At 38.2% G+C, this 16,589-nt stretch overlaps 1 protein-coding gene across 6 annotated transcripts in view; it reads left to right on the top strand.

Annotated features, from left to right (window-relative positions):
- The window catches only part of FARS2 (phenylalanyl-tRNA synthetase 2, mitochondrial), a 499,388-nt gene that overhangs the window by 299,354 nt on the left and 183,445 nt on the right, over positions 1-16,589 (top strand). For all 6 annotated transcript variants that reach the window (XM_072813848.1, XM_072813845.1, XM_072813846.1 and 3 more), the window contains one exon: positions 11,569-11,729. In XM_072813848.1, the coding sequence (XP_072669949.1) occupies positions 11,569-11,729 (161 nt within the window). The remainder of the gene's footprint in view (positions 1-11,568; positions 11,730-16,589) is intronic.

Here is a 16,589-nt window from a genome sequence, read left to right as displayed (position 1 = left end):
CACATACAGATAGAAATAGATCAGTTGATCTAGAGAGAGAGAGAGAGAGAATGGCTGGGTCATATGGTAATTCTATGTTAAATTTTTTGAAGAACTGCCCAACTGTTTCCCACAGCAGCTGCACCATGTTACATTCCCAGCAACAGTACACAAGGGTTCCAATTTGTTCACGTCCTTGTTGGCACTTGTTTTCTCAGTTTTTTGTTTGTTTGTTTTATATTATAGCCAGCCTAGTAGGTGTGAAGTAGTATCTCACTATGGTTTGGGTTTACATTTCCCTAATGACTAATGATGTGGAGCATCTTTTCCGGTGCCTCTTGGTTATTTCTATTTCATAGACATTTCTATTTCATAGAAATGTCTATGTAAATCTTTTGTCCATTTTTAAATTGGGTTGTTTGTTTTTTGAATTGTAGGAGTTCTTTATATATCCTGGATAGTAAACTCTTTTGTTTTCTAAAGATTTTATTTATTTATTCATGGGAAATAGAGAGAGGCAGAGACACAGGCAGAGGGAGAAGCAGGCTCCCTGCAGGGAGCCCAGTGTGGGACTGTATCCCAGGATGGGGATCACACCCTGAGCCAAAGGTAGACGCTCAACCGCTGAGCCACCCAGACGTCCTTGGATAGTAAACCCTTAACAAACCTTTCTTCCATTTTGTGGGTTTTCTTTCCACTCTCACCTCCCTTTTTTAAGTGAAGACTAATTTTTTAGGGCAGCTTTAGTTTCATAGCAAAATTGAGGGTAACAAACAGAGTTCCCATATACCCTCTGCCCCAACACATGCATAGCTCCCCAATTATCAATATCCCCTATCAAAGTGCTACATTTTTTCTATTGATAAACCTATATTTGACATGTCATTATCACCCAAAATTCATTGTTTACCTTATGGTTCATTCTTGGGGTTGTACATTCTGTGGGTTTCGACAAATGTATAATGACATGTACCCATCATTATAGTATCTATATAGAGTATTTTCATTGCCCTAATAATTCTCTCTGCTTCTTGCCCCCCCCCAATTCTCCCAAATTCCTCATCTTCTTGCATTGTCTGACAAAATATAATTTATTCTGTAACTGTCTCTCTGTGGCTCAAGATCATCACATATAGAGATGAAGGCACATAGGCTTCTCTTGTCTTGGTGCAGCTTTAATACTGTGTGTTTGTGTGTAGATCTGTTTCATGGTCAACAACTTTCCATTCTCAGCCTTTTCTCAGGTTGGTGATACAATCTTTTCTCCATGGCACAGTGATTTTTCTAAAGACTTTTTTGGAATGGAGGTCTGAAAAGTATCCCTACCCACCACCCCTGGTACCTTCCACTCAAGGCACAGATGGCCTTTGCTTTCAAAAGCATGGCAGCCAGTTTTGGTCTTTCTTCAGGGCTCTTTGGTCCCCATCCTGACACATAGCCAGGAGAGCCATTGTCTCTCTGAGATGCCTCATGCTCCCAGGGTCTGTGCTTGGAAGGGCCAAACCAGAGGCCATGTGCCAAGCCTTGTGCAGTGCTTTGGTTTCTCTCTTGTTCCAGCTTCTCTTTCTGCAGCTGTTGAGGCAGAGCTTGGACAGCCATCTGCTGTAGAAGGGACAGTTTATGGGATTAGATGGCTTTAGGCTCTAGGATCCACTTAGTTTCTCCACTTTGACGCTGAAGACTTCCTACTGTCCTCTTTTCAGTTGGCATCCTCTCTTCCTCCTCCTCCTCCTCCTCCTCCTCCTCCTCCTCCTCCTCCTCTTCCTCCTCTTTTTCTTTCTCTTTTTAATTTTCCAATCTCTGGGCTCTCACATTATTTTGCTTCTATATATAGGCTGACCTTCTTAGGATGATTTTCAGCACCAACAACAAAAACAATTTTTCCTGTGTGGGTTGTTCCATTCAGCACAAAGCCGTGTTAATCAGAATACCTACCTAATTGCTTCCCATCCTGAATATTCTGTTTAATTGAGGAGGTTTCTCTGCAGTCAGCTTTCTGCTTTGGGGACTCTAGTTTACTGGAACTCTCTACTATTGGAATAGGGAAAAAAATATACTGCCTTAAAACCCTGTCAGCCCTTGAGCACCTGGCAACAAATTACAGCTGAGGAGTGCCAAAGACCTGAAAATTAGACCTGCCTTGGCTGACAGTATCTTTAAGTGTCTAGTTATTTATGGCTCACTTTCTTCCATAAAGAATTTGAAGTGCCATATAAAAGTATGTACAAGAGGCTAAAATAAATAGTTGAGATAATCAGGACAAAGAGGAAATAAGGATAAGAAAATAAAACTGGGCCAAGAGTCACACAGAGAAATGTACCCTGAACACTTGTACAGTTGTAGAGGTGACCTGCAAGGTTGGCTCTAAGCTTCTATGGGGCCAAAGTTAGGAGAGAATTATGATCAATTATGTAACTTGTGGTATTGTTAAAATGAAAAACAACCAGTTGTTCAGGGGGAAAGAAGCATTTTCCATCTTCTTAGATCTGAGATCAGTTTATTTAATGGCATCTCTTAGAGAAGACTGTGATACAGTGATCCGCATCCTGGATGGGAGCGCCTGGTGTCTTACTAATAGTGTCCTAGCCAGATAGCACAGTGAGGGGTGCAATTCAGAAGAAGTAGGTGTTCTAGGTGGGACCAAAGCAAAAGTGTTTCAAAGGTAAAATTTGATACAGCTCAGCAAACAGATGCCACATCCTTTCTTGCAACCCTCCACAGTAATGGATTGTCCCAAGTAGGCCTTTCCATAAGAATAATTGTAAGACTCAGAGTGTGATGGAAGGAAGCTAGAGGCCCTCTGCTCCCTGCTTCTACCCCAGATCTCATCCATAACTGAAGTGGTTGGGATTCCAGGTGCCTGATGCAATGGCTGCCTCACTGGTCTTCGCATTGGGTCCTCCCAGTAGAGCCAGTCTCCTATCTTCAGAAGAGTGTCTGCGCTACTCCCCACTGACATGTGAAACAGATGCCCCAAAATCATGCATTCTGTGGAATTTTGTAGATCATGATCTCCTAAAGTCACGTATCAGTAACCTTTGAAATATTTTCCTTAGGAATTTTTATGTAGTCAGTCATGCCATCTACAAATAAAGACAGTTTTACTTTTTTCTTTCCAATCTGTTGATCTGCTTTTATTTTTGTTTTTGCTTCCTGCCCTCCCCCTCACCCACTCCCCACTCCCCGCCCAACTGGCTTGGAACTCAGGTTAATAGAAAAAGAAATAGAGTGGACATAGATGTCTTCAAGCTGACCCTGAGGGAAAGCAACTGGTCTTTCACCACTGGGTATTGTATTAGCTCTTCATTTCTTATTGTATCTTTCATGAGATTAAAGAAATGCCCAGTGTTCTTCATTTGCTGAGAATTTTTATAATTAGTGAATGGTAAATTTTTTAATTGCTTTTTCTGCATCTACTGAATGATCATGTGTTTTCTTTTTTTAATCTGCTTATATGATGAGTTACATTGACTGATGTTCATATGTTGAGGCAAACTTGCATTCCTAGGATAAATCCAGTCCTGACATTGTGTCCTTTTCATGCATTGCTGGATTCAGTCTGTTAATATTTTGTTAAAGGTGGTTTGTTTGTTTTCTCTGTTCATGATGCATATTGGTTTAAAGTTTTCTTTTCTTGGAATGTCTTTGTCTGGTTTGGGTATAAGAGTAATCCTAGCCTCATAAAATTTCATTATTCTCTACTTTCTGGGAGAGTTTTATAGAATTAGTATTATTTCTTCCTTAACATTGTGATAGAATTCATAGTTAAAGCCATCTGATCTTCAAGTTTTCTTTGTGGGAAGGTTTTCATGACATATTCAGTATTTTTAATTGATACAGATTATCTGTTCGTTTTAATAGGCTTTGGTAGTTTGGGGTTTTTTTTTTTTGGAGGAATTTTCCATTTTGTATGGATTGTTGAATAGTTTTATTCATTTGCATAAAGTTATTCATAATATCCCCCCATTATCCTTTTAATGTCTCTAGGATCTGTGTTTAGTGAGGCCCTATATTTCATTCCTGACATTGGTAATTTGTACCTCCTCTTTTTCTTTTACCCTTATTGGTTTGGCTAGAAGTTTATCAAGTTTTGAAATTTTTTAAACAGCTTTTGGTATACATGTAAAATGGAACATTACTCAGTCCTCAAAAGGAAAAAGACCTTGCTATTTGCAACAATATGGATGGACCCAGAGGTGAAATAATTCAAATAGAGAAATTTTTTTTTCTTATGACTAATATTCCATTATACATATATGTATATATAATACGTATATTTAATACACACATATTATATATATATATATATATATATATATATATATATATATATATATAATATACACACACACACAGCACTCTTCTTTGTTCATCTATCAGTGGACACCTGGGTGGCTTCCATGTCTTGGCTGTTGTAAATAATGCTGCAATAAACATAGAGGTGCGTATATCTTTTTGAATTAGTGTTTTCATTCTTTGGGAGGGAGTAAATACTCGGTAGTGGAATTACTAACTTGTATGATATTTCCATTTTTCATTTTTGAGGAACTTCCATACTATACTGTTTCCCACAGTGGCCACACCAATTTACATTCCCACCAACAATGTACAAGGCTTCCTTTCTTTTTGAATCTTCACTAGCACTTGCTATTTCTTGTCTTGATTCTAGCAGATACCATATGATTTCACTTAAATATGGAATCTAGAAAAGAAAACAAATAAATAAACAAATAGCAGAAACAGACCCATAAATACCAAGAACAAACTAATGGTTGCCAGAGGGAAAGATGGTGAGAGAGTGGGCAAAACAGGTGAAGAGGAATGGGAGATACAGGTATCCAGTTATGGAAGAAGTCACAGGATTAAAGGCACAGCAGAGGGAATATAATTGATGGTATTGTAATAGTAATTTATGGTGACAGATGGTAGCTACACTTTTGGTGAGCATACCACAACATATCGGAGTTGTGGAATCACTATGTTGTACATCTGAAACTAATGTAAGTAACATTGTGTATCAACTATGCTCCAGTTTAAAAAAATTATTTTAAACCAGCTTTGGTGTCATCAATTTTCTCTATTGTTTTTCTGTTTTTTTACCACTTAAATTATTTTCTTTATTTTTTCTTTGTTTTACTTAGTTCTTAATTTTCTTTTTCTAGTTTGTAAAGTAAGTCATGATTTGACACCTTCTTCTCTGACATAAGCATTTAATGTTACAGGTTTCTTTTGAGTCACAGGTTTAGTTGCATTCTATTCATTATTATGTGTTGCATCCTAATTTGTATTTATTTCAATGCATTTCCTAATTTTTGTTGCGATTTGTTTTATTTGAATCTTGGATAATTTAAAAGTATGTTGTTTAATTTCCCTATAGTTGGGAAATTTTCAGATATTTTTATAGTGTTGACTTCTGATTTAGTTTCACTTTGGGCATGGGATGTTCCTTGTAAATGTCAATCCTTTTAAGTATTTTGAGGGTTTTTCTGTGTTTCTGAAAATGGTCTGTGTTGGCAAATGAACCATCTGCATTTGAAAAAAAAGTGAATTCTGTTGTTGAGCAATGTCATGGGCATAATTTTATATGTGACAAAATTAACAACCTGTGAGGTATTGAAAAATTTTTTGAAAGTTCTTCAAACTTTTTCAGTCTACTCCTTCTCAGTCTATCTGTAACATAGCTGAATACTTGTGTTTCCACTTTTTTTTTAAGATTTTATTTATTTATTAGAGAGAGAGAGCACATGAGCAAGGGGAGCATCAGGCAGAGGTAGAGGGAGAGGGAGAAGCAGGCTCTCCATTGAGGAGAGAGCCCAACATGGGGCTCTGTCCTAGTGGAGCCAAAGGCAGACGCATAACCAACTGAATCATCCAGGCACCCCATCTGTTTATCTTTATGATTGCCTCGGTGCCAAGTAATGAACAGAGATGCTAGTATTTAACTTACAGTAAAGCATTTTCCCAACTGGACCTTGTACATCGAATCTTGAGGTTCCCTGAGTATTCAAGTTTAGCTAGAGTGAATGGGGATCTATGGAATAATTTTAAGCTTTTTTTGTGTGTGTTTTAGAAAGACAATAAATGCAAAATAAGATTAAGAACAAATATGGTTCTTAGAGATGAGTCATTCATTGTTCTTCCCTTTTATACTGGTGACAGTGTCCAAATTTATGTTTTATAAGGAGAATTGGTGGCAATATCACAGATGGACCAAATAGGGAGACAGACGGTGACTACTTGGGTGTTTCTTAGAAGAGCCCAGGTGAGAGATATTTGTTAAAGGCACAAATCGGTAGTAGCAATTAGACTAGAATAAAGGGATAGTTTTGAGAAAAATTTTGAGATATACTTTAAATGTCTATATCTGAAATGAGGTAGTATTTAGAGTTAAAATTTTCTCCCAGGGTTCTGCCTTGAATAACTAGATGGATGATGATCCATTCATCACAAAGTAGAAAAATAAGGTGAAAAGCAGTAGTTGGTTGGGAGAAGGGGTATTACATAGTTTTGGCCTAGGACTGTTTTGTTTCTATGTAGGATGAACAACGCAATGAATAATGTGGGGTGGCATGGCCTTTGTATATAGATGCGATATTAGGATGTAATTGATACTATGACATACAGGATACTATAATATAGTGGATTCATCTTACTTAAAGCTTAATTCCGAATCTCTCCTAAGTGAAACACTATCTAGTCTTTATTTGCATCATCTTATATCTCAAATAAATGAATTTACATCAGTAGTTCAGTTAGCCTTAGTTTAACCATAATCAGAAATGCTTATTTATTTTTATTTATTTATTTTTGGAAATGTTTATAATACAAAGCAAAATGCAGGTGATTTAACAATGTCTGGTTATCCCTTGTTGAATAACAAACCTCTCCAAACTTAATGGCATAAGAGAGCCACAGTTTTATTATTCTGTGGTCACAAATTTGGACAGCGCATAGTGGGGACAGTTTCTCTCTCATCCATGGTGGCTGGAGCCTTGGGAAGATTAAACAGCTGGGGTGATTTAGAGAGCCAGGCCTGGCCCCCTCCTAAGTCTCCTTTACTGACATGTTTGCTGTCAGCATTAGGATGATTTGAAAGCTGGATTCACCTAGGACCGTCCACTGGAGTGCCTATACATGGTGTCTCCATGCTACTGCCTTCTCAGAGGATGGCAGTTGGGTTTCAAGAGAGAATGTGCTAGAGGTAGAATTGTGAGAAGGAACGTGTGAAGAGCAAGCATTTACAGAAGACCAAATGTTAGTTGTATGGCTATTTTAAACTAACCAAGGGGGGGATCCCTGGGTGACTCAGTGGTTTAGTGCCTGCCTTCAGCCCAGGGCATGATCCTGGAGTCCCGGGATCAAGTCACACATTGGGCTCCCTGCGTGGAGCCTGCTTCTCCCTTTGCCTCTGTCTCTGCCTCTCTCTTTCTCTGTGTCTGTCATGAGTAAATAAAGTCTTTAAAAAAATAAATAAACTGACCTCAGAAGTCATGTAGCATCATTTCCTCTATAGTTGATTAGCTGAAGACATTACAACCCACTGAGATTGAAGAAAAAAGGTATGAAGGAATTTGTGAGTTTTTTTTTTTTTTTTTTTTTGAAAGCCCCACCAATAATGACATTTCAGGCTTAGAAATGCATTGGGTCTTATAGAAGGAAAGAGACCCATCCTGGCTATTAGAAGGAGGACATAGGAATCCATTTTTATTAATTATAATTATCCTGAAAGTTTGGCCCCCATGTAACATGAGAGGAATACTTTGTTCTTATAATCTCTTAAAAATAAACAGAAGACAAATTATTTTATCTAGTAACAAAAATCTCTGTTATCTGAAATATTTCTTGTCTTTATTTAAAAAGGTATGTAGTGTGATGTCTTCCCATTTTTGTCCTCCATTTGCTCAGTTCTTTCCCAACCACCCCCAAAATAAGAACAAAACAAAACAAAGCCAGGCAGCTGCTGCTTTCATCAAAGTTTTTGAAATCTGTCAGAGATTTTTATAATAATATGCCATTGTATGGACATAGCAGATTATTTAGTTGGTTCCCTAGTGATGGACATTAGGTTGTTATCTTTTGCTCTTATAACCAATACTCCAGCAAGAGGACTTACACATTCATAATTTCCCATAAGTAGGATTACATTCTAGTAGCTAAAGTAACAAGGTGGTATATGCACCTGTAATGTTGATAGCTACTGCTATATTATGGTCCTTAGGTCAATAGGGTAAAAACCCAATTGTGAACCTACCAGCAATGTAGAGAGTGCTTGTTTTCCCTTGGCTTTGCTATAAAGTATGGGATCAGATGTGTTTATTCAGCCATTCTGATAACTAAAATACGGTAACTTGTGCATTTTTACTTTTCATTTTTCTTAAGCTTTTCTTTTGCTTAAGGGTAATTTTTCTTCCCTTTTCTATGAATATCCATTTAAAAAATTAGATTTTCTTTGTCCATTTAAAAAATTAGATTGTTGGGGCACCTGAGTGGCTCAGTCAGTTGAGCATCTGGCTCTTGATTTTGGCTCAGGTCATAATTTCAATTTCATGGGATTGAACTCCATGTTGGGCTCCGTGCTCAGCATGGAGTCTGCCAGAGGTTCTCTCTGTCCCTCTCCCTCTGCCCCCCGCCTCTCTCAAATAGATAAAACTGTCTTAAAAAAAAATTAGATTGTTGCTCTTACCTACTTTGAGGAGCTCTTTGTTATTCTTGTTTTTGCTTTAGAAAAAGTTTTGGGGGTTGGAGAACTAATTGTGGGTAGCTGAAAGGAGGAAAAACTAAGATACTAAAAGAAAGAATAGATATTAAATAAAATCATGCCGTAAATTGACTGGCTCATTCAGTTACAGAAAGTAGGCTTTCAGTGGTTGGTTATATCTAAAAATTGGTAATAAAATCTAAAAGATTAAGGAAAAAAACCTAAGTCACAAAGCAGCATTAACGTCCCTACTTATCTTTATTACTTGTTTATTTGAAAAGACTGTAACAATTACAGGAAAATGTTTTAAAGTTGTTTAAAAACTATTACCCATTGTAATTCTTGAACACCACAATTTGTTTTTATATTTTCACAGTACAGTCCTTTGTATCTATATTAAATAGTGGTATCATAGTACATATTCATGTTATCATAGATATTTTTCATAATTCCTTATAGTCTGTCACTTATTAAATATATATTTATGTAAGTATGATTTTTAATGACTGCATCAAAATGTCCCTATAATTTTAAGCCATTCCCTAATTTGGGCTACTCAGATTGTTTCCCGGTTTTTGCTCTTATAAGTTGTACTGCTGAGTATCTTCTTTCATTTATATTTTTCTTTTGTTGGATTATTTCTTTAGGACAAATTTCTGAGTAGACCTATAAGAATAAAGACTGAACATTTTTTAAGGCAAAACTTTATATGTATTGCCATGTTATTTCCAAATTGTTATTGAAATATGTGTTGTAACCGGCAGTGAATGAGGACTCTGAATGACCACCTTACCAGGACTGCAATTTTCCCTTTTCATTTAAAGAAAAAGAAATCTTCTTTAAATAGATTTAAAAACTCTGTCATGATTATATGATATTTCATGTCTGTAACTAGTGGCCAACCATTTTTCAGTATGAATGATTGCATCAGTATGAATTATTCCAAAATATTTGGCCTCACTCTTCAACTGCTCTCTTAGGCACCTGGTCACTGGGTCAGGGATTGTGCTCACTCTTTGGTGACTCCACTGTCTGCAAGGTTAGACACCCCTCTCCCTTCCTCCTTATCTGAATGCTCATTCTTACTCAGGGACGGGTGCACTCAGCCAACCACTTGCTTTTCTTTCAAAATCCACCTTCCCTCCTGCTACTGAGCCATTCTCTCTCTCTATCTTTTTCTTTTGTGATCTCATTTTGACTATTTTAATTCATTCAACTTTTATTTTTTTATTTTTTTTTAAAGATTTTATTCATTTATTCACAAGAGATCGAGAGGCAGAGACATAGGCAGAGGGAGAAGCAGGCTCCATGCAGGAAGCCTGACGCGGACTCGATTCTGGACCCCGCGATCACAGCCTAAGCCAAAGGCAAGACGCTCAACCACTGAGCCACCCAGACGTCCCCATTCAGCTTTTAAACCATTTGAAGAGGCTCATACTTCTGTATAGCTTCTATTACACATTTATCCTTGTCTATTCATAAACAATGGTGGTAGGAGTAGCTAGGCAGAAATGGGTTCTCTTCTCTCTTACCTGTCTCAACGTTGAACCATCTGTGTTTCCAGAATCCACTACTAACCATTCCATGTTGTACTGTCACCCCTTTGTTACTGAAGACGTTCCTTCAGTCTGAGATTTTCTTTTACCTTTCTCCACATTTTGGATGCATGATTGTTTTCTTTTGCTAGCTCACAAATTAACCTCATACTTAATGAATTACAACAGCATAAACGAATGTCGCATTTATTTGCCTTGCACCAGAAGTCCAGGCGCAGATTGGCTGGGTCCCCAACTCAGGGTCTTCAAGGTGGATATCAAGATGTCAGCAAGGCTGCACACTCTTCTGGAGTTCAGGGTCCTCTTCTAAGCTCATTCATGCTGTTGGGAGAATTCATTTCCTTAAGGTTGTAGGACTGAGGACTCTCATTTCTGGCTGACTGCCAGGCCTCCTCCAGCTTCTAGAGGCTTCCCTCAGGTCCTGGCCACAGGGCCCTCTCATTTCTGTAAGCTGGTTTGCTCAGAAGGTCCCACATATAAAGTAACCTAATCATGGGTAAAACTCCATCCCGTTCCTGGGGTCCCTCACATTCAAAGGGAGGGATCCACACAGGACACACATGTTAGGAATGAAATCTTGAGGCCATTGCAGCCTGTCCAGGATCCTACTCACCCTTAGTGTTCAGTTGAAATTATGTTCCTTTCATGAGCCCTTTCTGAAAGCTTTTCCAGTCATGTGAATTACTCCCTTGCCTTCTTCACGCAGTGCTTTTATGTCTTTGGTCTTACTCCTGTTTCAGATAAGCGAAATAAACCCTTCAAGTTCATGGCATTGCCATAATGTAAATAAATAACACATCTTACCTTTGGAGTGAGTGGTAGTAAATGAGCATTTCATCTTTGCTTGCTTGCTCCCTATGTGTTACTGAGGTAGCTCTTATTAAGGGTAAAGTTGTTTTAATGAAATGGAGGGTTCTTCCTGAATATTAATGTCCACTGTGACATGTTTCAAATATACCTGCCTGTCCAGTTAGGCCACCTAGGGACGGAGACGATCTTTTCTGTCTTCTTCTCTGTAACCTGCACATAGTAGGCTAAATGTTTGAATCAGGGCAAAGAGGCAGGAGCCAGGGCTTAAAAGATCCTGGAATGTAATAAAACATGAAAGGCAATCCTAGAGTCAGCATGACTCCAGAGTGCTTTAGTGAGGGACGTGAGTAAGGAATGTGGGAAGCATGAGAAACATAAGATGGGGCACCCTCGTGGATCTCTCCACAACCCCTCCCCAGTGCCTTAACAGGCACTTAACAGTGGTACTGGTCACTTATCAGCAAGTAGTATTCACCTTGAAGCCTTTATATTTTTTAAGTCAGTTGTTTTGTTTTCCTATCGTAGCTGGTGCTCAAGATCGAATTGGCTGGGCCTTTGGTCTAGGATTGGAAAGACTGGCCATGATCCTCTATGACATCCCTGACATCCGCCTCTTCTGGAGTGAGGATGAGCGTTTCCTGAAGCAGTTCCGCGTGTCAGATATCAACCAGAAGGTGAAATTTCAGGTAAAATGACTTGAAGATTCTAATAATAATAGTAATAATAATAATAATAATAGTTTTTAAGAACTGAAGGGGTCATACACTTGAAAGGAAACTTGTGGAATTTAAAAATAATGTGTAAAAATAAATAATGTGTATTTTTTTAAAGAGTGGGGTTTTTTTAAAGATTTTTTTTATTCATGAATCAGAGGGGAGGGGTAGAGGGAGTGGGGCTCTATCCCAGGACCCCAAGATCGTGATCTGAGCTGAAGGCAGACGCTTAACCAACTGAGTCACCCAGGTGCCCCTTGGAAAGAAGTCTTAAGTAGAGGTCCATAATCACACAGGAGTTCATAAACTGTCAGAAATTGTATGTAAAAAATAAGAAATTTATTAAGCTTTTAGTCTGAGCAAAGAACTAACTTTGGGCTTCGTTAATGATCATTTTATCATTATGAAATAGCCATCTTAATCACCGATGATACTTTTAAAGTTTAGTTTTTCTGATACTAACGTAGTAGACACCTATGATTAGTGTTTGCAGTGCATGTCCTTGTCCTCATTTTATTTTCACTCTAGGTCCTTATATTCAGTGTGCCTCTTGTAAACTGCATAGAGTTGGGTCTTTTTATTTAAGCCTGGATTTAATGGAGTGTTGAATACCTCTTAACATTTACTGTAATTACATGGGAGATTCTTGGGCTTAATTCTGTCATTTTTTATTTTCCCCTTCTCTTTTTTCCTTCATTTGGAAACTAAGGTTTTGTGTTTTTTGGTTTGTTTGTTCTTTTCCTCCATTTTATTATTACCCTGATCCTATTCGATCTCACCATTTTGTTTTTTTTTTTTTAAGATTTATTTATTATTTTAGAAAGAGAGCACAAGAGGGGGGAGGGGCCAAGAGAGAGGGAGAATCTCATGCAGACTGGCCACTGAGCACGGAGCCCTACGCACAGCTCTGGCCTGTCCTAGGACCCTGAGATCATGACCTGAGCCGAAATCAAGAGTAACTCAACCGACTGAACCATCCTGGCACTCTCCATTTTGTATTTTTAAGTGGCTATTCTAGATTACAGTGTGCGTAATTAATCCCATCACCCTTTACCATGGTAACTATTACACAGCTTCATGAGACATTTAATTTTCTTCAATAGTGTAGATTGGCTTACTCTCCTTGAGTTTAATATTCTTATTTTATTTCTCCATGTATTATAATTCCACAGTCTATCACTCTATTTGCTTCAAATGGCCAATTATTTTTTAAAGAGACTTAAAGCTATTTTGTTTTATATCCACCTTGATATTACCCCACTGATCATCGTTCCTTTCTGCCGATCTTGGTTTTTATCTGGGATCATTTCCCTTTGGTCTGGAGAACTTCCTTTAATATTTTCCTGTAATGTAGCACAAAAGTTCGCAGTTTACTTGTCTGGAAATGCCTTTGTTTCATCCGTACTTTTTAGGAGTATTTCCTACCAATATAGGTGTCTAGGTTACCAGTTTGTGTGCACACATGCATGTATGTGTGTGTGCATGTGGACATTGTGTACACGTGTATGGATGTGTAGGTGTGTGTGTGCCTGTGGGTGTGTGCCCACACATATGTGTGTTTGTGCAAGTGAGTGTGTGTTTTCCTTTCAGCTCTTGAAACATGTCATTTCGTTGTCTTTATCTTTGTACTGTGGTTTTCAGTGGTTTGACCTACGTATGCTTTTCTGTCTTTTCCTGCTTGGGATCTCACTGGGTTGGATTAATGCCCTTTAACCATCCTTGAAACCCTGATATCTCTTCCAACAAGCATACTCTATTCTTTATTTTCTTTTCAGGCTGCAACTGCATGTATGTCAGACCATTTGAAGTTATGCCATAGTACTCTGATTCTCAGGGTGTGTTTTTTATTACTGATTTTTTTTTTCACTCAGTGCTTTATTTTAGATAGTTTTTATTCTCTTATCTTTGGGTTTGCTAACCTTTTCTATTTTGTCCATTTAACCATGAAGCCCCTCCAGTGAATTCATATTGTACTTATCAGTTCTACAATTTCTATTTGCTTCTCTTTTAGAGTTTTTATTACTCTGGTGAATTCTTCATCTTTTCACCTATTTTGTACATTTTCCCTTAAATTCTTTAGCGTCTTCTTAATAGTTATTTTTCAGTTCTGTTAATTCCAACCATTTTGTTACTATTGTTCTCCTTTTATTCTTTTTTCTTTTCTTCTTTGTTATGGGTCATCTTTTTCCTGCTTTTTCACTTATCTCACTTTTATATTGTGTATAAAAAGACAAAGATGCCAAAGTAGATAATACCTGTCCTCTGAAAGCCTTGCCCTTTCCACTGTCAGGCAGGTAAGATGAAGATGACTAGGCAAGATATCTTTGTTCTAATCAGGAGTCAAATCACCATTTGATTTCCCCTTGATGGTGAGATCTGGCCCCAGCAGCAGAGTTTGGGATCTCTGCATGGGAGATGAGATCTCTCTACTTTCCACCAGGTTGCCAGCTTCTGCCACCGGTGCTTACCAGGCAAAAGTATTATGAAGGAGCATTGGCTAGCAGTGAGGGCTAGCTGTTCCTCCACTATCCAGTCTGCCATACTAGTCGATGCTTGGCTGATCAAAGTTTGGCTCATATCTCCTTATTCCAGCCAAGTTTCTTTTACCAAAAGCAGGCTAGCTTTTCTGCCTACTAATGCACCAGTGGTGAAGCACCCATAAATGTCTGTCCACCCCAGAAAGGGCTCACCCCCCTCTGGAATTCTGCTCGATTAGACTTGTGTCCAGATCTCCTCAATATTTTGCATGACAAATAAGATTTCTAAATTTATTGTTTTCTCATCGTTACAGTGGGACATTGGTTTTCTGTGACCTTTTGCATCCTAACCAAGGGTGGAAAAATCTTCTACAACCTATTCACATTTTCAGTTTGACTTTTAGTGGCTTTAAAAAAAAAAAATGTGATTTTTTTTTTAAGTAAGCTGTTTATTTTTGCTCTAGCACCAGGTCCTTCTAGGTTAATTTAGAATAAAACTCCATCTAAATGATCAAAAGTAAAACCTGACTAAGAATCTAAGTTTTTCTCATTCACTTTTTCATTTTTTCAGTCACTTATTGAATTGGTAAACATTGATGGAACACCAGCCAACATTGTACAGAACAGGCACTCAGCGCTCGTGAAATATTCACAGATAACTAACATATTTGCTACCATGAGTTAGTGGCATAAGTCCAATCTTAAGTGCACTTTAACTGTCACCTCTTAGGAGACACAAAGATACCTAGAAAGAGACTATGGTTTTCTTGTATTACATGTCATTTTTTGTCATTTCTTCTGCCTTCACATTTCAAAATCAATGTATGCATACTTGCACTATAATATAATTTAAATGGCTGTCTTTGGGTAATAAACTTAAGGACGTCTGATGGAGCAGTTAGGATTTAATCACCAAAATAATGTCTGTCTATAAAATACTTTGTAAATTATAGATCACAGAGAGCTGTTTCCTAATTATGCACCTATAATTAGTATTTATTGATGATAATCTGGGTTAGTTCCCTATTGCTGGCATAACAAGTTACCACAAACCAAGCAGCTTAAAACAACATCGTTTATTATTTTATAGTTCCAGAGGTCAAAATCAGTCTGATTAGGCTAAAGCAAAGGTGTTAGTGGGGCAGATTCCTTCCAGTAGCTCAAGGGGAGAATCCGTTTCCTTACCTGTGAGAGCTTGTAGGGCTGTTCTCATTCTTGGATCATGGCTTCCTCTCACACTGCATTTTTCTCTCTCCTTCCCTTTGTGGTCAAATCGTCTTTTCTGAATTTTTGTTTGCTTTGCAAGAAAAGGACCCTTGTGATTACATGGAACCCACCAAGATGATTCAAGGTAACCTCCACATCCCAAGATCCTTTCTTAATCACATCTGTAAAGTTCTTTTTGAATGTAAGGTAACCTGTTCACAGCTTCCAGGGATTAGGACATGGGTATCTTGGGGATTGTGGGGAGGGCATTATTCACTTATCACAGATACCTTTAGATACCCTATTTTTATCATGACAGGTATAATAGAGCAGATTTTGTGGGTTAGGTATAAGTAATGCAGACAGTACTAGAGTGTTAGCAGTTTTAACCTATTGGACTGAAATGGTTCTCATTATATATATGCGGGAAATGAGACTCATTTTGTCACTTAATGTTGCTGGTCTATCTTAAGACAAATGTTTAACATGATCATAATATGATGCAAGACTCCTCGCCAGAGGGGAAGGTAGGAAATGTAGGGGAATAGGTCTGCTGGCAGCTGTGAGTTTATGGCTTCTCTGGCTAGGAAACTCTGGGAGCCACTTGGGAATTGTAGGGCTGGCAGGAAGCAGAAATTTCTTTTCTTTCATCTCCTATCAGGCCATCCAAGATTATGTTTTAGGCTCTCGGCCTCTCTGGCATCTTCCTCTGCACAGTCTCCATAGTCTTATAAATCCATCTATCTGTCTCACTATGCTGGCTCTCTTCTAGGGTCTAGCAACAGTCTGATTTGTATCACCCCAAGGCTCCATCTATGCCACTCTTCCCTGAATACCTTCAAACCATTGCTTGCATCTAGTAAGTAGGAAACTCAGGTTATAAGGTGATTTTGATTTTTGGTTTCTATTTTACATGGTTTGAATTAAGTGCTTTGTTTGTTGTAGCTCTCTTTACCCGACCTCGATCAGTGCTCGAAATACATGGATGAACAAGCTGTTGGATGAATGATATCTTGTTCTGCACAAGAGATCTTTGTCCCCCACTCTGTATCCCCTGACTGGGCTTATTCTGGCGTTTGGGCGCTTGTTGTGTGTCTATCTGCCAACCCCCCTAGGTAGGATGTCACTGTTTCAGGACATTGAGTTGAAT

Source organism: Canis lupus, chromosome 37 (genome assembly GCF_048164855.1).
Source record: "Canis lupus baileyi chromosome 37, mCanLup2.hap1, whole genome shotgun sequence".
In the NCBI taxonomy this organism is placed as follows: Eukaryota; Metazoa; Chordata; class Mammalia; order Carnivora; family Canidae; genus Canis; species Canis lupus.
Note: the sequence above shows the minus strand (reverse complement) of the source record. Positions and strands in the feature narration are given on the sequence as shown.